This window comes from Rhodnius prolixus, unplaced genomic scaffold (assembly GCF_049639745.1).
Source record: "Rhodnius prolixus isolate KJV_2025 unplaced genomic scaffold, Rpr scaffold_8, whole genome shotgun sequence".
In the NCBI taxonomy this organism is placed as follows: Eukaryota; Metazoa; Arthropoda; class Insecta; order Hemiptera; family Reduviidae; genus Rhodnius; species Rhodnius prolixus.
Window position 1 is genome coordinate 27,178,648 of NW_027411593.1, and position 22,788 is coordinate 27,201,435.

Consider the following 22,788-nt stretch of genomic DNA (forward strand, 5'->3'; position numbering starts at 1 on the left):
TCAATGTTGTATGTTTAGTTTATTTTTTGCACGAATCATGCTACCATAATATCTAAGAAAATTGTAGTTACAAATTTACTCAATAGATAGCGCAAGCATTCTAATTTAAAGAAATTAAACTACTCGGTACTTGCATTGCTGAAACAATAGTTGTTTGATGTGTACTACTGTTTCCGTATATCTGCTGCTTTAGAATCTAATCTGTTCTAAGGACTCTCATCAGAATTTTGTTATTAGGTGAAGCTTTAAATTCACAACTATTTACCTTCAATTACTGCTTTAAGGTTAGTAACCCTCTGGTGGTTCCACCAGAGATAAGAGAAGATTCTTTATCTTCTTCAATATAATAGAAAACTTTCAATTTATGGAACAAATATTATATTCCCACATTGTTAAATTTTAAATTAAAATTATGAAATAGATATTTGGTTTAAGACATTTTCTAAACTCTCGTGACAAATGAACAATCAAATTTATTTATTTATTTATTTATTTACAATACGGGCAATCACCTAGTTACAAAGAAATATAATTTAAAATAACATTTAATAATAACTCAATATATAATAATTATAGAATATACATATATCATACATTTATACATATATATATCGTAGAATAGAAATAAAGATAAAATAGAAATAATATATACACATAATTTACTTAATAGATGAAAAATACTTCAAAATATGTACTATAAAATATACTTTAAAAATAGAAACTTTACTCAATTAATAAATCTTAATTCACAAATAACCGGTAAGTTTTCCCTAGTACCAATCACCGCAAAATCAGCTATTTAACAAATGTTTCAACTCGATCATGTTGGTATTGAATATATCAAAATCAGCGGGTAGATGATTAACTTGATCCGCAACTCTTGGAAAATAACTGAACTTACGATAATTAGTACCATGGCACACTTTAGAAAACACTTGTTTTTGTCTAGTACCGTTTGTTGGCACGTGAAAATTTAACAATGATAAAAGTTCAGGGCAGTTTATATTATTATTTAGAATTTTGAAAATAAAATTTAAGTCTGTGGCTTGTCTACGAAACTGTAAAGTACTCAAACCAGTAAATTCCATTACGTCATCGTACGGTACCTCCGTCATGGCTTTTGTCTCTCGATACCAGAGCAATCTTAGGAACCTTCTTTGAAGTGATTCAAGTTTGTTGACGTAAGTTTTCTGATAAGGAGACCATAAAGCAGAGCAGTACTCAAGAATAGGTCGCACCATTACTTTGTAAAGGATAATTATGGTTCTGACATCTTTAAAGTTTCGAGTAGATCTAGATATAAAGCCAAGCATTTTATTTACCTTTGTGACTATGGAGTTCATGTGGAGGTTGAATGAAAGGTTAGCACAGAACGTAACACCAAGGTCCTTCACTACATTAGATCTACTTAGAGTTGAAGCATGAAGAGAATAATCAAAGTTTGTACACGTCCGACTACGATGATAGGATACTACCTTACATTTAGAGATGTTTAGGCTCATATCATTTTCATTGCACCAAACACTCAGTCTATGAAGAGAGTTTTGGAGGAGGAGAAAGTCATCCGCAGAGTTAATGGCAGTATAAATCTTTAAATCGTCAGCAAAAAGCAGAAAGTTTACTGAATTGAGACATGTAGATATATCATTGATACAAATTTTGAATAAAAAAGGGCCAAGAATAGAACCTTCAGGTACACCAGATGATACAAGAAATTCTTCTGACATTAGTGATTTGTATTTAACAGATTGATGTCTTGCGGTGAGGTAGGAGTAAAACCAGTCAAGTAGTGATCCATGAATTCCACAATGGGATAGTTTCTGAATTAGTTTGGAATGATTGACACGATCAAAAGCTTTGGCGAAATCGAGATATACAGCATCGGCCTGCTTGGCAGTAACTAAGGCTCTCCGCAGATAGTCCTCAAATAGTAACAAATTAGTGAGCGTCGATCTACCAGAATGGAAGCCATGCTGTTCACTGAGGATGAGGTTGTCGAGTAAAGGCCGAAGAATGTCAATTACAGACTTTTCAAATATTTTCGCAATTGCTGATTGAATGCAAATTGGTCTATAATTTGTAACATCCCTCTTATCTCCAGATTTGTAAATCGGAACTACAAAACTTGTTTTTAGCATGTCCGGATAAATCCCATGTTCTATGGATTTGGTAAATAATGAAGCCAGAATCGGGGCCAGAGCAAGTTGACAATTTTTTAATACTGCAGATGGTATTCCATCAGGTATTGTATATTTAATTTGTATATTAATTAATTTGTATATTATTAATTTGTATATTTAATGATATTATTTCTTATATTGAAGTCAGTTTGATTCGTTTTCAAGCTTAAAGGCTTATCTCAAATCAAAAATGAATATTTTAAAAATGTAAGATCGCTTAATATTAAATTCACTGTAAAATAATGAAATAAAAATTTAGAAATCTGGTGGAAAGCTAAAACCGTTTATCCGACTGTACGTGGTTCGTCATTCCCCCTTTTGGTTTGCAATGTTTTATCTCTCGTCCTTCCAATAAATCATCTCTTCTAACTTTCAACTGTTTTAACAATACTTTTCAGTTTACTAATCGAAAAAGTCAATTTACAGGGTATTTCTTTACTCTGATATGAAATTCATACTTTGTAAAATCAAACGGTTTCGATTTGTGAAAAAAATGCTCTTTCACCCTCATTATCTGTTTGAGAAGTTTGTAATTACTTTTATTTTCTATATTTGGAGATCAATAATAAATTCATGTTTTTACACAATTTACAATTTTGTATACAATCGTCCCTTTTTAATTTAAATTAGGAGCCTAAACGGCCACGTTTACAAGGTGCCTTTTTTTGTTGTTGTTGAGTTTATTTGAGCGAAAACAAGTATCTGGGTGTTCTTCACCTGTCCAGTCGTCTTGGAGTGGACAGTAAATTAAGAAGTTATAAGGAGTTTGCTAGAATTGATTCTTTCTGGATACAGAAATTTAAATCTTTAGGCATTTATTGATTGTTAGATACAATTTATACAGTTCATAAAATACTTAGCATAATAATATGATATTGAATGAAAAAAATATTATAAAAACATTCTAACTTCTTCCATTTTTATGTTCTTTCTATTCAAAAATGTAAAGTACCAATTTAATTATTAAATTAAATATTGAACAGTAAGAACAGAATTTCTACTCTGGAATACATATTGACCAGTGTAGTGGGGGGAAATTCCCATTAGTGTCACTTTCAGCACAAGTGAGTGGAAAAACTTTATTGTGCTTCCTTGATATAAGAAGTTTTGTTATTAACATAAATATTTTCTGTAAAACTCTAATAAGCTTATTTAAATTTATTTTATTTAAATAATTAAAAAACGAATATTAAAAAATAAAATAAAAATTGAAAGGAATATAGAAATAAAAATAATACTTTAATAAATAATTAGATATTTTTAATTATAACAGTTGAAAAGGTTATAGTGTTACCTTATAGAAATTTAAAATGGATTCTAGTGATGCCTGTTTAGAAAACACTCCTCCATCAATAAAAGAAACAGCAGAAAATGTAATAAGTAATGTAAATAATTGTAATATAACAATAAATGTTTATAATAAATAAATTACTTTTTGTAGACTGTAAAAATGAAATTTTTAATTTTATTAGTTAATAAATGGTTGCAGAAAAAATATAATATTTAACTCTAGTGTAAAGTATTTTCCTCACACTCGGCAATTTGCACTTGCACTCGCATCGCTTCGCTCGCTCGTGCGTGCAAACCCTGCTTCGCGTGAGGAAAAGTACTACTTTCCACACTTGTTAAATAAATAACTATTACTTACCCACTGTTCAACATATAACTATTTAATGATTTACCCAAAATTAAGACTTAATTTCTGATTTCAGAATCTGAAGGATCAAATTCTCACAACAAACGTCTGGCTGGAACATGTGAGTAGATATATAATTTCATCATTTTATATTATTCAATTATATATTGAGAAATTTCGGTATGCAATCCATTTTCAGGATGTTTTGGTCATCAGGATTTTCATAGATATGATATTTTGCGCAATTAGATTCAGCGGGGTAAATATATAATTAAATTACATGACTTCTATAAGTAGGCTATGTGATATCTTACGTCTGCCAAGAACCCTAAAAATGAATGAACGCCTGAAATAGATCGAAAAGATAGATCTAATTACATCGTATGCGATTAACTTTTATTTATGTGGTTTTAAATAGTACTTATCGAATCGTTATTATTAAATTACTTGGCTAATAGAACACGTGTTTAATGCTGCTACTATAACTTCTTGGTGTTATAGTTACTACTAAGCGTATTGTTTTAAACGCTTAAGGCTGGAAACATAGTGGAGCGGCGGGCAAAGCGGCGATGATAGCTGCTTCAGATCAAAGAGAGCGACGAGCAGCGAGCAAAGATTCGCATGCACATAGTGACGAGCTTAGTCGCGTTCTCCTTTTGACAAAACAAGATGGAGGAACTATTTTTATATGAAAATTCTTCGTTGAAACTTTGGTATTAGCAGCAGCTTAGTAGTAGGAGCTGCAGTGTACATGACATAAATAAGTTTAGAAATGAACTTGGTGAATTTCATCACTTGTACCAACAACTTCGGGAGCATCCTGGCAAGTTTCATGCGTATTTTCGAATGTCTATATCAACATTTGATTACATACTAGCCCAGTGTAACCTCATTAATCAAAATCAAATTTTATTGTTTTTGAGTAATACAGCTCATAACATGAGTTAGGCACAATATAGAAAAATTAACTATGTAGGTTAAGAACTAAATACAAATCTGTGTAACCCCATTAATCCTAGCAGTTACTTTAAGATAATAAAATCAAAATAAATAGAAAAATATACAGATAAAAAGAAATTAGTCAATTAAAAAAACACAATAATTTTATTAAATCACTACACCATGATTTGTCGTAAATTAATGTTGTTCATCTGAAAAACTGGAGTAGTACGACGCTACAGAAAGATTGGAGAATTCGTCCTGATCAGAAGTAGTAGGACGTGAAAATGTAATTTAATTTTGCCTAGTATTTAAATGAAAGTTAGCATTAAGGGATTGAGAACCAAATTAAATGTAGCAAAAATTACCTGAATTCTCCATTAACTACTAATTGTTAATTAATTTAAACTATTAACTATTAAAAACTATTGTAGCTTCACAAATACTATGGCCCCACAGAGGTTTCTTTAAACAAACTAAGCCAATAATGTATCAATATCCATAACCTTTGAAAAATAACCTTTACAAATTGAGCGCGATGATAGCGAAGAAATCAAACATGTCATAACGCTTCGCTCTACTCTCTAGAGATAGCGTTGCTCTATCTTCGCTTTGCTCGCCACTATGCGCGGTCCCATATGTTAACTTGTGTTTGATTTCGCCGCTTTGCTCCTCGCTATCATCGCCGCTTTGCTCGCCGCTCCACTATGTTTCCAGCCTAAGTTTAACTAAAAACCATTCTATGGCTGAAAAAACCTGATCTGCTACAAAACTGTTTTATATTCATCTTTAGGCTCTGTAAAGTACTTCTGTTCCTTTTGATTTCCATTCAAACAGTTAGCTTGTTTTTCTTCATTGGTCACCAGATACCAGTGCCTTCATAACTGAACCTAGCGATTGCAATGAAATTTGACCGGATATATGAGTCGTTTCTTCTCCTTTTGTATTAGTCTCTCAGTTGCATGAAATTGTGTAGTGCATATTTGCCTTAATTAACTTACCTCACCAGTTCAAAAGCTCCAAAATTTGTAGTAAAGAAGACCACTCTTGGAATAGCCACCAGATCTTAAAAATTACGCTGAGTGCATGTTTTTGCGTAAAGCAGAAAGCCTCATGACTTCCCTAGAGAACTTCTGCATCGGTCTCCCAAAATAGGTAGCCAGCGTACCTCATTATAAACCTATTTCCTTCAAAAAAAAAACCCATAGTCTCTGCTAATCTAATCGGACACCAGGCACGGTCTGACCAGGGTTAGGGGTCCAACTCCTCTCTGAAACCACCCTAATTTCAATACTAGCAGTAAAGAAGAGAGAACTAGCATAATTTTAAAGCTGTTTTTAATTCTCCTTTCAATTCTTTTCGAGATCATGGCCGACATCAAAAAGACGACAAGAACCTTAATCAGGGAACTACTTCCCGCCATCCTCGAGCTCCTCTACGTTTAAATAAAAAGGCTTTTAGAAAATATTAAATTGGATTTGGAGAGTGCGTACTTGAATATCCTGCGTGAACTGTCCAAAGATGGTATTAAATTCAACAACCATTCATTTTTAACTGTTAATTCTGTAAACCCGTGATCACGTTCAATTAAATCTGGGTGTTGGTATTTTATCTTCTGCTACTTCTAAATTACGTAGATTATCATTATTTTATTTTATTCATTTATTTATAATTTTTGACAGAACCATCCAACAAGTCTTCAGTACCAATGAAATAAGTCAGGGATTGGAAGGCCACTCAATACCAAATTGAACACAAAATTCAAAGCCCGGTTTTTGCAAAAAATCACTTTCAGCCTGTCACTCGTAAATACTAAATTGTTATTTCTTTTAAATTAATTGATGGTGTAAATAAATAATGATTATGTAATATTTAGAGAAGATTAAAAAAAAAAAAGCCGTTAAGTAATTAAAACAGTAACGAACCTCTCTAAGGATCGTCAAACTTTATAATCAGCGAAGGAAAAGTTGATTTCTAAAGGATTAATGGACCGCAAGAGTTTTCAGAAGACTGTGAAAGCTCTGCTCAACAAAAAAGAAAAAAAGAAAGTGTGGTTTAAAAAAAGTGCTAAGGAAAAGTAGAGTGAAAAACTTTGCAAACTCTATTATTTTAAAACTCACCTCTTCCAACACCGGAAAACTTTAAAGAAAAATAATTTATTATTTTCTTTATTAAACTAGATAGTTGTCTTTTCGACTACTTTTCTTTTCGTCAAGCGTGTAAGAATTTTTCATCCAATAACATAATTATGCCCTTCGTGTCCTTCTCTCTCTTTTAAAATATTGGCCTTAAAAATAATTTATTATTGAGTTACTTAGAAGGTATCTCAAGGATTGTCTAGATTATTTCTCAGCAAGTTTCTTTATTCAAGTCATTTTAGCTAAACATCTATTCTAAGTTTTATTGCTTCCACAAACCTCTTTGACTACATGCTGAGCATGCTAAAGCTGAAATGCAAGGTACCAGTATTCATTGGGTATTGGCAATCAAAATATAGATAGAGGGAAATGCGGATTTGGTTTATATTTTGGGCAAACAGCGCATCCTCTGCATGGTTCATTTGCATGCCCGGTATTCTCTAGCACTGTTTAATGATGTCTGGGATACAAACTTTTGTATGTAAATGCAAATTTGGAACAGCAAAATATAGTTTAGGAAGTAATAATCTCATCATCTGTTACCTGAAGAAAACTCTCTTCCACTTTCGGAGAAGTTTGTCGAAAATTCTCTTCTTCATATTAAATGTGATCAACAAGAAGTTTTCCCATCATCATCTGAAATAAATGAACGGCAAGAACTGTTGTAAATATAAGAAAGATAAGATCTAACAAAGCAGATGATTGCAACAACTGTAGACACTGAATAGAGTGTTAGAGTAATTCAAATTAATGTATTATTTAATGTAGAAGAATTAACCACTAACAAAGTTAGAGCTGTATCATTCAGATAGAAGAAAAGTATCCACAAGCAATATTGTTGAAGTTAGCCCACAATGCGCCAGTGGGAATACCTTCGCTTTGTAACCCATTCTACGAGTTACAATTGGGTCTAAACCGCACTCTTACCAACTTCTAAAGAAATATTACACATTCATCTCAAAAGCCTTTTTAAAGATCTTACTTCCAAATCTTTACTTAACTCACTTTAAACTTGTCACTCTCAAATTTCATTGGTCATGAATTGAATTAGATAACTATAAAAGTTTTTTAGTACTTTAATTGCTTTTAAGAGCTAAAGCATGTGGACCACCTCTTTAATGAATACCAAATTGACCAGATATATCTTTCATTTTATGAATTCCATAGTAAGCACAAATATGATAAAGTGTAAGACACTTTTTTCAAAAAATGTAACTGTTGCCAAATTCTAGTCGTTCTTCTAGGCTTTTTGACCTAATATGTAAAAGAGGATGGTGTTTTAAAGCTTTGGTTTGTAGTGTATACAAAAGCTAATAAGCGATGTAATTCCCTATTCTTACAAGCTGTGCACTTTCACCGTTCGTTCGGACTTGGAGGGAAACGCTAGGGGAAGCAAGTCGCTTTACCGGAGGTCTCCAGCTTTTATTTCTTAACTGTACTGTGTACGATGGTAATATCTTGAGTGATGTTCCAGAAAAAATGGTGAAGAAGTAACTCCCAAGAAAAGTATTAAAGGCTCAGAACATCACATGGTTTTTCTCATCATTATGTAGATTATACGAGGTGTGGCTATTAAATAACGAGACTGTTGCTGTAAAACATTTTATTTTAAATTTATACATATTTAGTTACTATCACCTTCAATATACACCCCTCCTCTATCCCTACAACGCTCCATGCGGATTTACCATTGTCCGAAACAGTGCTGGAAGTCTTTTTCTGTGAGCTCCTGCATGTCGTGTGCCGCTTTTTCTTTCACAGCTTCATCGGACTGAAATCTTGTTCTTTTTAATGCAGATTTGACTTTGGAGAATAGATAAAAGTCACATGGGGCCCCAGGTCAGGCGAATAAGGCGGATGGCCTAAAACTGGGCTAGAAACGTCTTGACAGATACTGCAGTGTGAGCCCGTGACTGGTTCTTCCACAAATCGGGTCGTTTTTTCCTTACTCTTTCACAGAGTTAAGCAAACACCTCACGGTAGTAATGTTGATTAATTATAATCGATATTTTCATCCGTTTTGGACGTGGAAGGGCGACCCGGGTGGTCATCATCATCGACGTCTTCTCGGCCATCTTGGAAACGCTTGCACCACTTAAAAACTCGCGCACGTGATTAATATTCATCGCCATAAACTTCTTTTAATAAAAGATAGGTTTCAGTAGCGGTTTTATCAAGTTTTGATGTGAAATTTCACGACAATTCGTTGCTCTATTACATGTGTAGTATCATGTTTTCGGCAAAACGAAACTAACACCTTTTACACAAACGACGGTTCTGGTCAGTCTGAATTCTCTACAAACACGTGAGACGCTGCAATCGAAAGAGAAGGCTTTACGCTGCACAGCTGTCGGTCGTTAGGATTTGGCGCATGCATAGTTCTTCTGTAGCATCATCAGTCTAGTTATTTGATAGCCTCACCTCGTATTGGCAACTGGGTCTACTGATGCCGAGTGGAAATTGATCGACTTTAAGTCTTGATCTAAGGTTCTTTCATTGGTTGATGCCCTAGTAGAATGAAGGATTCATTTGAGGCATTTCTACGGCTAGAATGGGAACGTTACGATCGATTAGAAAGCAGAAGCCCAGGTAAAATCTATGGATGAAGCAATGATGTATGTTAGGGAACAACTGGAGCAGGTAAAGAAAGTGAGAACTGTAGAAGTTTCAGCTACAAAAGTCGTATCTAGCTCGTAAGCCTCCGGGATTCTTCCATTGTTCAGAGTTGCTCATAGGTCATGGGATTCCGAAACTTATTGCCGAAATGGATGAACGATCTCCATCAAAAATACCATGAAAAGATGATTAACTTGGCTAATTCACAGATGGAAACCCTACTAATTAAGAATAGCTGATGAGATTGGTAATGTAGGAAAGCTAGGCAGGAGGATCTGCTTATTGTTCGCTGCCCTCTGCCCTTAAGGATAAGGGATTTAAAACGGATATAATCTAGTCGAAGGGGTACTGGAATTATAGTCTACTAAGTTAATAGAATCTTGTCTGAGAAACAAATTATGAAAGCGGTATTAGAGTAGATTGAGAAACTAATGAACATAATTGTCTTGAGGATTAACTTTCAACTGATATTTTGCATAGGCTACGATTTGTGGAGGTTTTTAGCAGTTGGTTTGCAAGATATCCTTTAAATGAAAGGCTTCACATTGAATGAAAATGTAGGGTTGTTGGTGAATAGGGAATTATTGATGTACGAGGTCTGTAAATTAAGTAATGAGACTGATTTTTTTATTCAAAAAGAATTACAACTCTATATTGTCACCTTCAAAATAACTTCCTTCTGAAACCTCACGGCGCTGGAGACGTTTCTTCCACTCCTCACAGCAATGCTCGAACTCCGATACTGGAATCGCCTTCAGTTGGTCGGTTACAGCCGTTTGAATGTTTTCGACTGTCGTAAAATGAGTTCACTTGAGGTGATTTTTCAACTTCAAGAAGAGAAAAAAGTCAAAAAGACTCAAGTAAGGCGAATAAGGAGGCTGAGGAGCCACAGGAATGTTTTTTTACTGGCCAAAAACTTGTTTATTGAAATTGCTGCTGTGTGACAAGAAGCATTATCGTGATGCAACATCCACTTTTTCTTGATTTGGTCTCACAAGAATGACCCTTTTTCGAAGTTTCTTCATGAATCTCTCGGTAAAAGTGTCTTCGAAACTTCGAAAAAGGGTCATTCGTGTGAGACCAAACATCAAGAACAAGTGGGTGTTGCATCACGACAATGCTCCTTGTCACACAGCAATTTCAATAATCGAGTTTTTGGGCAGTAAAAACATTCCTGTGACCCAGAAACCAAACGCCAGAGCATGGAGTGGCACACTTCAACCTTTCCAAGGCCCAAAAAAAAGCAAGGATGGCGAAGTCGAAGATCAAACACATGCTGATTTGTTTTTTCGATATCCACGGAATCGTCCACAAACAGTTTCTACCTCAAGCGTCAAACGGTCAATCAACACTTTTACCGAGAGGTTCTTGGAAAAACTTCGAAAAAGGGTCATTCGTGTGAGACCAAACATCAAGAACAAGTGGGTGTTGCATCACGATAATGCTCCTTGTCACACAGCAATTTCAATAAACCAGAGTTTTTGGCCAGTAAAAACATTCCTGTGGTTCCTCAGCCTTCTTATTCGCCTGACTTGAGTCCTTGTGACTTTTTTCTCTTCCCGAAGTTGAAAAATCACCTCAAGGGAACTCATTTTGGGACAGTCGAAAACATTCAAACGGCTGTAACCTACCAGCTGAAGGTTATTCTAGTATCGGAGTCCGAGCACTGCTATGAGGAGTGGAAGAAACGTCTCCAGCGCTGTGTGGCTTCAGAAGGAAGTTATTTTGAAGGTGACAATATAGAATTGTAATTCTTTTTGAATAAATTTTTTTTTTTAAAATCAGTCCCATTACTTAATTTACAGACCTCGTAGCAGTGATGAATACGAAACTAATGCCAGTTTCTTTACACAAAAACCTTAAGGTAACCAATGTTACATAATAATTGTCCAGAGAATACTCAATACATGGCCTCATACAGTTCATTAAAAATAGCTGTAGTGGAAATTAAAAAAGAAATCACAAAACTATATTTATTTACATTTTTTATTTTTTTATAGTTTTTATTATATTACTAAATACATAATGAAACTCCACTGCAGTCCTCATACATTCTACAAAAATTAATTGTTTGTTTTTAATAAAATAGTAAACAAACAGGAAAAGGGAATATGAAACTCATTTTGTGGAAAAATAAACCAAAAATTATAATTCTCCAAATATTTTCTTTCTGTACCCAATGTAAACTATGCCGTTCTGCTTATTACATGGATTTTCAAATATTTGATTCCCTTCCTCTTATAATAAAACAAAAGTGAAATGTACGCAATAAAATTCAGAGATAAACAAAAGTAAATAGAAAAACAATTAAGTGTACCCAACCTGGTTTTAAAGTAAAGAGTGGAAAATAAATATTATTTTTAGTTAAAGACTACACATAAACCTAGAAAGATGCAAGTAACTTTCTTGGCGGAGAAAAAAACTTTGTACGAACTGGAATGGGAACACCTTAGATACACAGAAAGGGATTCTGCAGTTTGTTTATCTTATTATATTCTGTGTTATTATATTCACCTTAAACTATTTAAGGTGAATCTAAAACTTAATAGATACAATATTGTAATCTTGAATAGTACCCAAAATAAAAATACATCTTTGAAATTAATTTCTCAAAAATAATGGTACAATATTTTTCAAACAGTCAGCCAGCTTTTTTAAATTATAATAATATACGGGGTGTTCATTTTAAGACGGCTCAAATGCATTTCATGCTTAAACTGTTGATCTGAGCCAAAAATGGTACAGGCAAAATTTGTTGCCCGTCAACTCTAGTTTCAGAATATTTTACTTGATTTTAGTTTCCTGCCCGCATACGCGGCTGACGCGCGATCAAAAGTGAGGGATCGCAGTTGACCTCTATTTTCATGTACACAGTTTTAAAGAGTATAAAAAGTTCCTCAGATACAGAGAGCAGTTGATAACCTCCAGGCTAACCTGGCTTGCGAGCCAGAGGAGGCACCTTTGAAGGCACAGTACATGCTTCACAAGTTGAGTAAAGTGCATTATTTGACAAATTAAGGAATAAGTTTGATCCTTTACATGAAAGATATTGATCGCTTAAATATGTGGCAGGAGGTTTCCAATTTTTTTGGTAATTAAACGCAACTCTCCCAAAATTACCAAATAATTATTAAATCTTCTTGTTTGTAACAGATGTAAAATTAATTTTTAGCCATTTTGTGTATGCTTGAGAACATCTAAAGCTCTTAATATTTGATTTTTCTTAGAAAAATCGTTCGGAAAACTACTTATTTCCCGATATTAAGAAAAATACTAGCTTTACTGCCTTGGCAATATTTTTAGTAGAAAGGGGATGAAAAAATACATAAAAATGACCTATCGCGTGCTTTACTTTCTCTTTGATAACAAAAGTGAGGGTTCGCAGTTGACCCCTATTTTCATATATACAGTTTTAAAGGGTATAAAAAGTTATTAAAGAAACCGGAAACCGCAATTCGATATCTTCAAAATTAGAGGTGCTAGGCCATTTCAAAATCTGGTATTTATTAATCATATTTCAATTTTTTAACTTGTTTAAAATGGCTAAAAATTAATTTTACATCTGTTACAAACAAGAAGGTTTAATAATTATTTGGTAATTTTGGGAGAGTTGCGTTTAATTACCAAAAAAATTGGAAACCACCTGCCCCATATTCAAGCGATCAATATCTTTCATTTAAAGGATCAAACTTATTCCTTAATTTATCAAATAATGCACTTTACTCAACTTGTGAAGCATGTACTGTGCCTTCAAAGGTGCCTCCTCTGGCTCGCAAGCCAGGTTAGCCTGGGGGTTATCAACTGCTCTCTGTATTTGAGGAGCGGTTTCCGGTTTCTTTCATAACTTCTTATACTCTTTAAAACTGTGTATATGAAAATGGGGGTCAACTGCGATCCCTCACTTTTGGTCGCGCGTCAGCCGCGTTTGCGGACAGGAATCTAAAATCAAGTCACATATTCTGAAAATAGAGTTGACGGGCAACAAATTTTTCCTCTACCCTTTTTTGCTCAGATCAACAGTTTAAGCATGAAATACATTTGAGCCATCTTAAAATGAACACCCTGTGTATTGATTATCCACTGATATCTTAAAGCTGAGTATTTAATGTAACATTAAACTGCTGATAGATAGGAGATATTGTTCTAAATTAAAGTAATTTGATTGCCTTAACCTTGCCGTAACCTTGCTTGTCTTACTTATTTAGGGAACTACCTTTGGATTTGAGTAGCATTTTCTCACAGTAACACTAGAAAGTTTGTGAAGAATTAACTAATTCCTTGAAACAAGTGTATGAAAAGCGAAGTCCCAGTGTTTAAGTCATGCCTGCTTTGTTTAATCTTGTGTCTACCTAGGAATCTCGAAAACAATATTAGAGGCAAATGAAATAGTTCAATGAATTTGCCCAAAGATTTCAAATATATTGTAAGTTTCTGTCTTTAAAGAATAATTGATAAAAATCAAACTTAGTCACAATGGTTTTGAGGAAAAAGGTCTTATATTAAGATCTTATTAAAAAAAGTTATAAATTATAAGACAGAAACATGAAAATTAGATTAAATTTCAAAATTACTAAATCTAAAAATCTTATACGACAAACATTTCTGATAAAAATGTCACTTCACATAGAGTTTCTAGAGTGAAGAACTGTCAAAACTTAAATTAGATATTCATAACGAGATATATAACCAAACTTGTACACCAATATCTTTGCATCTCAATATTTTTTCCGTCCCTGATGCATTAATTACTTAATAGTAATAAATATCTTCTAATTAGGTTACGCTTGTAAACGAAAAGATTTGCAAATATTATGATTAATTATTTTATATAATCCAGCAAACCGATTAAAAGAACTGGCTTTTGTTCCACCCGCGCAGCCTCTGGAGTTTTTTAAAGGAAAGAGAAATTCTCGAATTATTTTTGTGATGTTATGGTGTTTTCCAACAAAATATAAACAGCTGAGAACTTTGAAATTTGTGCAGATTAGCGGTTACTTTTCTCATTAAAAATCAGTAGCTTTTAACTTATCAGACAAAGCCATCTTTACTCGGCTATTTTAACTACTTTATTATATTACATTTCTACACTGTAGAAAAAGTTATTCTCTTTTTTTCTTAAACATTTCTTTTTATTTCTAAAAACAGAAATGAAGTTAAAAGTAGTATATGTGTAGTAGTATATTGTGGTCATTTCAAAGATTAGCTTCTAAAAAAGCCAGTAACCTATTCTAATGTTAGGAGCTAGTGCACTCTAGGAAAGATTGAAGCAACTAACCGCTCTTAACCAAACTCTAGATCACGTTGTTTTCAAAATAAAGAAATTATCGCAAAAGTAATGGAAATTAATATTAAAGTAAGCTTTTCATGTTTAATGTAAATTAAAAGTATTTCGCAAAAGTAACAAGGTCTCAAGAGGGCTGACTTATAAACAAAATGTAACCCCTTTTTAACCTAAACAAAAGTATTGGAGGCTATGGTTTTACTAAAGTAAAGTAATCGCCTATTTCTTCAGGTGGGGCTTAACGTCCAACTACCAAATAGGTGTCGTGGACGGAGGTGACTAGCAAACATACTTTACTGTAAATTTCATTTATTAACCATTAAATAAAATTCCAAGGCCTAAGACCGGGAATCGAACTCAGTACCACAATGCATATTAGCTTCGCAGGTCTCGCCTCTAACCATTCGACTACCGTGGCGCCTTTATGGTTTTACTATTATTATGGAAAGTGACGCACATTTTTCCTCTCCTTTTTTCCCTGCATTCCTATCTTACTCACTTAACCTTTCTCGTTACTCACTTGTTATGAAGGTTAAAATGTATATTATACATTACACTTCTCTATTTATTTCATGTGTGTATTTGTAGAAATAAATATTTATTCAATTCAATGAAAACGATTCTTAGTCTCGAGGTTTTGATACACAATCAAGATTTAATTACAGGGCTAGAAAGATCGCACCCAAAATTGTTATAACTCAGAAATTTTATTATTTACTTCTCATGTCTGTTCAATTATCATTAAATTGCAAATTTATATATATATATATATATATATAAATATTTATTGTATATAGATATATTTATTGTCTACCCCTAATGACGACAGAAAAACTGTCAAAGTCAGCTCTCCTATCTCCGCGACTGAAAACTTCAACTAGCAAAATTAATGTTATATATTGTATTTGTTTTTTCTTTTTTAGGAATGGCAAGATCATAAATTTAGATGGGATCCAGGAGAATATGGCGGCGTAACAGAACTGTACGTCCCTTCGGAGCACATCTGGCTGCCAGATATTGTCCTTTACAACAAGTAGGTATATTACTATTTTGTTTTCTTAGAATTTTGTTTATTTTTCATTACCTATTTTTATTTAAAATATCATTTTCAAAATTTTGTCTAGGAATTTGGCTATATTTGAAAGGTGAAACTAAATTTAAACTAAACTAAATTGAGAATTTTCAATTATAATTAAAAAAAAAAAAAGCTGGTCACTCAGCTGAGATAACCTTAATTTACCTACCAGCTGATCAGCCTGGCCACTTTCCGGCGGGCATCTTTAACTCGTTAGTGATGTCTCTTTATTAACGCGATTTTTTAAGCGAATATTAGTGCTTGATAAAGTGAAATTCTATTTTATAAATTGTGTGTAAGTTATACTTAGTGCGTGATATACAGTTTTAGTGCGAATAGTGTATTGTGAATTATTTTAACTAGTGTCAAATATCAAGTGCTATTGGACTGGTGATCTATTTGGATGCTGATGAACTTTTATATTCTTTAAACAAGGTAAGACATTATTTATCAATTATTTAATTTAAATTTCAATTATAGTTTTACTTAACTTGCATGCTTATAACTTTTTATCATTTATTTAATTAGCGTTCTTTGTTTACCTAGTGTGTTTTTTTGTTTTTGGAATTGATTTCTGAACCTTCTCAATGTATTATTTAAATCTTTTCCGTTTAGTCGCCTATTAGTTTAAAATTAGCATTCTTGTTTCTCCAAGAAAAATAAACTATGTGCAAATGTGAATGAGTGTATTGTTGAACTGAGGTTTGGTTGTCAGTGCAAGTGTTGTTTGTGATTAAAACTGTATGGAAATCCATAGGCACGTCTACGAAAATCTCTAAAAAAAAAATTAAATCTATTTTCCGCAAGAGTGAATTGTTAAAATGGGTTTTCTGAGTTTATACGAATAAATTTTCGGTTTCTTCGATTTTTTAGAAACTTGGGCCCCAATTAGTACAGTACAGATAGATGTAAATCCACCATTTTTTTTTTTTTTTAATTTTTTTGTCATTAAAAGATTGCTCTTTGACTTGTTTTAATGGAGTGAAGGAGTTTCAAGTTTTTTTTTTGGTAGGAGTTAGGGTCAGAGGCAGATAGGGTAACAGCTGCAGCTAGATGGTACGTTGTAGAATTGCTTAACAAAACACTAATATCATGTGCCGATTATATTTTTGTAAAACTGTCAAATTCCGAGCTTATTAAAATAGCTGGAAATAGTCTGAAATCAGTAATTGAGGCATCGGAGAATTTACGGTTCCAAATTCCACAGTTTTTGCCTCGAAGGGTTCTCAAAATGCTGCGAGACCGTTAAGTTCAGAACAATAATTAGTTTTAACTTAATGAATAATTCAAATTTGTCTAATCGGAAGTAACTTGGCCAATTAGAGCTATCAAATAATTGGAACAAAGAAGGAGTGATCATTTCAGATTATTTTGAGCTTCTTTTAAATATGAATCGATGACATTAATAAGTTTTAAAGAAGCTTTCACCGTTGTTATCATTAAAATACAGACTTAGTCTTTGTAAAGAAGTATTAAGGAGCTCTTGAAGGAAGGGAGATGAAAAGCAAGACTGCCTAGTAAACAAATTAATTTAGAAGGAATAATGAGTTTGTACAAATTTTAATTAAATACTGAGATTGACTTTTTTTTAAACAAGGTTGCCAACATTTCATCAATAATCGATGTTGATTAGAAAAAAATAGGTTTTTAAAGCAGTGTTTTGGCGACATTTTGGTCAATCATAAGAAAGTATATATACCTAATGGATTTCTAGTTTTTTTGTCTTTTTGCTTGACATAAATTTTATATCAGTCAGTTTTTGCTTAGTAAAATCTTTGATGAGATGACCTAATTTCGACTTTTTTTCAAAATAATGTTAGATATAGAAGTCAGGATGAACATCACAATCACTAAGTAGGGGTATCTTCAAAAGAACAAAAAAGCTGTGTTGTGGCCGCTCCTGTTTTCATTATCTTTAATGTCTTGGGTATAATAATGTATAAATATATATTGAGATGGTCTAAGCTGTTACCTAGACAACCATTGTTTAAGGGAACTGTCATAAATGGATTGTTACGACAGCAGGCTGAGAGCAAACCACGTGGTGTGTGGATCGTATCTTCACAGGATCAACAAAAGGTCCTCTCCTCTTTGCGTAGATTACAATGAGGAGGAGGATTTCAAGCATATAATAATGATATGTCCACGTTATGTAGAAGAAAGGAAACGAATGTTTGATGACTTATACAGGGTATTTAGATGCACCATTTCGCTACGAAGACATAATATTCTCCACCAACATCTATGTGCTTAAATTTTTAGCAGAGCTAGCAATGAAATATGAATGTATTTAAAAGTTATAGAATGAATGGAAGAAAATGATTAGAGAAGGATTACGTGATTTTAATTTCGGTTAAGCTATAAGGATGGCAGGAATATAGAGTACTGATCCATCCATTAGTTGTAAGGTTTATGTAAATAGTTGTATATAGTAGAGGAATGAATGTGTGAAGCGAATGTATTTATAAGTAAGAATGGAGAGTGAGTGATATTCTAGTGATAAGCACCTAGACGATGCTGGCTGTATGGCGAAAGCCAATGCCAAAAAAAAATAAAACCTACTAAATTCATTACCGCAATAGTGTAAAACGTTTGACTAACTTATATTAGTTCCATCATTTCTTCAACTATATTTTGTTGCGATGAAGGAGGTATTTCTTAATAGGACTTCCCTGGGAAGAAGAAGAGTCAATTCGTTTTGAGTGAATATTGAAAATTTCACCAAAAAAATCGTTATGAGAATGAGGATGATACGAAAAGAAGATAAGAGTTAACTAGGGATTTACAATGATGTATAAAAGCGCCACGGTAGCCGAGCGGTTAGAGGCGAGACCTGTGAAGCTAATATCTATTGTGGTACTGGGTTCGATTCCCGGTCTTAGGCCTTGGATTTTATTTAATGGTTAATAAAAGAAATTTACAGAAAAATATGTTTGCTAGTCGTCTCCGTCCACGACACCTAATTGGTAGTTGGACGTAAAGCCTGCCTGAAAAAATAGGCATTACTTAACTACTTAACTTACAATAATGTATGATGCGGTCATCAAGGGCAGTGTGACAATGAAGTAGTGACTTTATTCATCGGGAAGAGTTGAAAGAACGCTATAATGATGAGGAATATTACAGCAGTTGAGCAATTAGGGGGAAAAAAATTACTTTTTCTAATAGAAACTAGAGTGATTCTATCCAGCATAATAATTGCAAACAACTTGTTATGTTCAATGTGTAAGATACAGAAGTGATGCTAGAAAACCTGCTTGCAAAAAAAGGGTTAAGATATTGACTTGAAATAAACCCGAAAAAGATAAAAATAATAATATTTAAAGAATCAAAAGAATCGTTTTTGGGGATTAACTAGTAAAATAGGTAACGAAGAAAGTGAGTCTTGGCGGAACGGTCTTTATCTCAAGCCAAAGATCCAATATTGTAGATCCTCCTGCAGGCGCTACAGGAAAGGCGCTGTAGCTGTAGCTCTCTCTTCTAAACTGAGAGGAACCTGTCTGGAATAAGGAGGACCGAGATAATATCCGTTTATCTTAAGATAGTAAAGATTTTAAATTAATTTCTTCTACCAAGCAAGAATTGCTATAGTACAAATGATCGTAAATTCAGTTCTTTACCAAGAATTCTGGATCAAGATAATCATCTACTCTCTGATTTTGATTTATTCAACACCAACAAGGTCGAATGGAAACATTTTTAAATAACTGATTTTTCAATTAATTGTGCAATCGTTAAAATTTATTAATTTAATAAAGTACTTTAGTTCAATTGCATCATTAAATTTATTATTCCTCATAAAGCCTCAGAATCAATTGTTTTTCTCTTTATTTTTACTAATGTCGTATTATTAATATAATTTATTTCTATGTATATTCTATAAATTATTATTATTATTATTTTTAATAATTTATTAAGTTATCCACAATCTGTATATACATATATGCAATAAGTAAATCAGGAAGTACTAAGATCAATTGGTTCGAGAAGAGCAGGAGGAGGAAAACTACCCAGAGGTAGCACTCTCTACAGGATATGATTTTTAGGCCTTCAGACTGCGAGGAAGTCGTGGGGCCACTGGCGATTTAGTCGACAAGGAGTATTAGGGATGTCAGAGGAAGCGATAGACAGTACAAGAGGATTAGAGCTAGTCGAGAGAGTAGTATGGAACTTTTGGTATTTCGTCTTGGCGAGTTGGTCTATGAAGGGAATGTTGAGGTCGTTGTGAAGAGTGAGGTTAGTCACCGTAGAAAGGAGCGTCAACTATCTGTCGGAGGAGTTTTGACTGAAATGTCTGTACAGTCCTTATGTTTGTAGGTTTGGCTGAACCCCACAGCTCTAGTCCGTAAGTCCACATAAGTTTGAGGATAGTGTTGTATACTAAGCGTTTGAGTTCAATGGGTAATTTGGAGCGTCGTCCAAGAAGTCTGTAAAGTAGTTTAGCATGTTTCGACATTGCTTGTCTTTTAAGTCTATAATGCAAAGGACCCTTGTTGTTGCGCACCTTACAAAACCTCGTCTATAAATTATATGTTACTTATAAATTACATTAAGTTATATTTCATTGTAACTGGGTGATTGCAAGGTCTAGGTGGAAACTACAAGAAAATCTGTAGAACTAGATTCATCTAGGCTAACTTAGAGACTGACGTCAACCTCACAGATAAGATATACACTACGCTGTGGCGTTTTAAGTTTTGCAAAATAAGTAGGAAATTAGAAGAGTCTGTATAGAATTCTCAAATAAGTTTAAAAATGGCTGACCCTACTACTTAAAAGTAAAAGTTAATTTAAAACTGTTAGTTTAAAAATTTCATGACGATGAGGTTCTAGTTAGTTTAATGTAATAAGGATATCTGTCAGTTGCTGCTGTCAGCCATTATAGAAAAACTTCATTCAGTTCTTTTAGAACTGGAGGATTCTCTTCTTTTTTTTTCTTGACCTTTCAAAGTTAACTATCATGAAAAGTTTTCTTGTTAAACTAATTTAATAAATTATTAACTTCGTCATACCAAAGTATTTCAAATTACCTCTTCTGCTGCACTTTGAATAAAGTTCTAATTATGGCCCAACATTACTTTCCTTGTGTTGGTACATAGATTCTCTACTTTTATATTGAACGTACTAAGATGCTTGGCCAATTTTTACTGTTTACAAGAAAAAACGAGAAAATGATTTATTTAAATAATTTTCAGGTACGGCCAGCTCCCCTTGTTACAGCTTAAGATTTACCTGCTGTGCAGTAAAAACTTAATTGAGGCAGATGTATGATTTGTTAGAGAGTGGGTAATGACCTTTACAGCTAACTATGTAAGCACTAATGGCAATAAATTAATACTATTTGTTTGTTGTCATATCAAAATTTCATTTAAAGAAAATAACAACAAAAAATCCTGACTGACATCTGGAAGTTGTAAAATGGCTCCCCAAAACAATTCTTAACTTGCAGAAGGCATCATCAATCACATTACCAAGAACAAGTTGTACGTGGGTTGTTCGTCAATAGTTGTAATATTGTGTACTATTCCAGGTCTTGGATTGCAATGAAAGTGTTTTTATAGCTATCGCCTTTCGACCAAAGTGAGACTAATTTTTTTATAATTGCAGTAAAAGCCGCCAGAAAAACATAGGGATAATAATCCATAAATCATAAAAAAGATTAACATCGGTAGAAAGAATAACAAAAAGAGGCATTAATGGATCTCTTACCGTTCTTACATATGGCCAAATAATATCACTTATTAATCTATAATTACTAAGTAATATCACTTAGTAATCTATAATTACCAAGTATTATCACTTAGTGATCTATAATTATTAAGTAATATCACTTAGTAATCTATAATTATTAAGTAATATCACTTAGTAATCTATAATTATTAAATAATAACACTTAGTAATCTATAATTATTTAGTAATATCACTTAGTAATCTATAATTATTTAGTAATATCACTTAGTAATCTATAATTACTAAGTAATATCATTTAGTAATCTATAATTATTTAGTAATATCACTTAGTAATCTATAATTACTAAGTAATATCATTTAGTAATCTATAATTACAGGCATTATTTAGAGCAATCATTCGTTATGGAAATATTCTCATGTGTGGAGATTTCGTGTGGTTTGTTTACTTAGTTTGAGGTTATTCCATTAACTAAGCCTGCTTATTAAATACTTTTTTTTTCTTGTATTACTTTTCTCTTACAATGAACAATTATACACTAGAAAAAGTTTAATGGTCATATAGGGATAAAGTTAAAGTTTTGTATTGAGTTCAGTGTCTGTAAATGTGGTATTTAGAAATGCTGTGTGTTTGTGTAAAGATAATCAGTAGCTCATTAAGGGAAAAAAATTGGCTGCGAGTTCAGAATTCATATTTTCGTTCCGTTTCATGTTGTTATTATTCAAGCATGAGGTTAACTCTTGTTTACAACTTGTTTCTAGGAAATTTAATTTTAGGCCAGTCATGTGGTGGATGAGAGAGGAACGAACAGTTTATTTACTTCACGTAAACAAAATACTGTGGTACTGCTTAATTAAGTTAAGTTGTTTAATGACACAGCATACAAATAGTTGAAAATTTGTAGCGATTCTATACGAAAACATAGTTTGTTTACTGTGTTAAAACTGGAATAGAAACCATAAAAAAAGATTAACATTGGTAAAAAGAATATCTCTCATACATATGGCCAAGTAATATCACTTAGTAATCTATATAATTACAGATTCATTTAGAGCAATCAAATGTTTTTCGACTATAACTTGCAGGCTAAGTTCAGGCTCAACACCTCTTGTACCGAACCAGAGACCGAGCATTCATTGAAGACCCTGACTACCAAATGTGGTACTTTTCGTGATAAAAATTTATGATTTTTTGTTTGTTTACAATCTTGCCTTGGTCATAAGACATTTTTCTT

General features: G+C 33.0%; 1 protein-coding gene across 3 annotated transcripts in view; it reads left to right on the plus strand.

Annotated features, from left to right (window-relative positions):
- Nucleotides 1–22,788, plus strand: part of nAChRalpha2 (nicotinic acetylcholine receptor alpha2) — a 139,391-nt gene that overhangs the window by 86,047 nt on the left and 30,556 nt on the right. For 2 of the 3 annotated variants that reach the window (XM_074122095.1, XM_074122097.1), the window contains exons 2-3: nt 3,893–3,937; nt 15,714–15,823. In XM_074122095.1, coding sequence (XP_073978196.1) covers nt 3,893–3,937; nt 15,714–15,823 — 155 coding nt within the window. Of the gene's footprint in view, nt 1–2,161; nt 2,243–3,892; nt 3,938–15,713; nt 15,824–22,788 lie in introns of those variants that run through there. The other variant, XM_074122096.1, reaches the window with a different exon arrangement.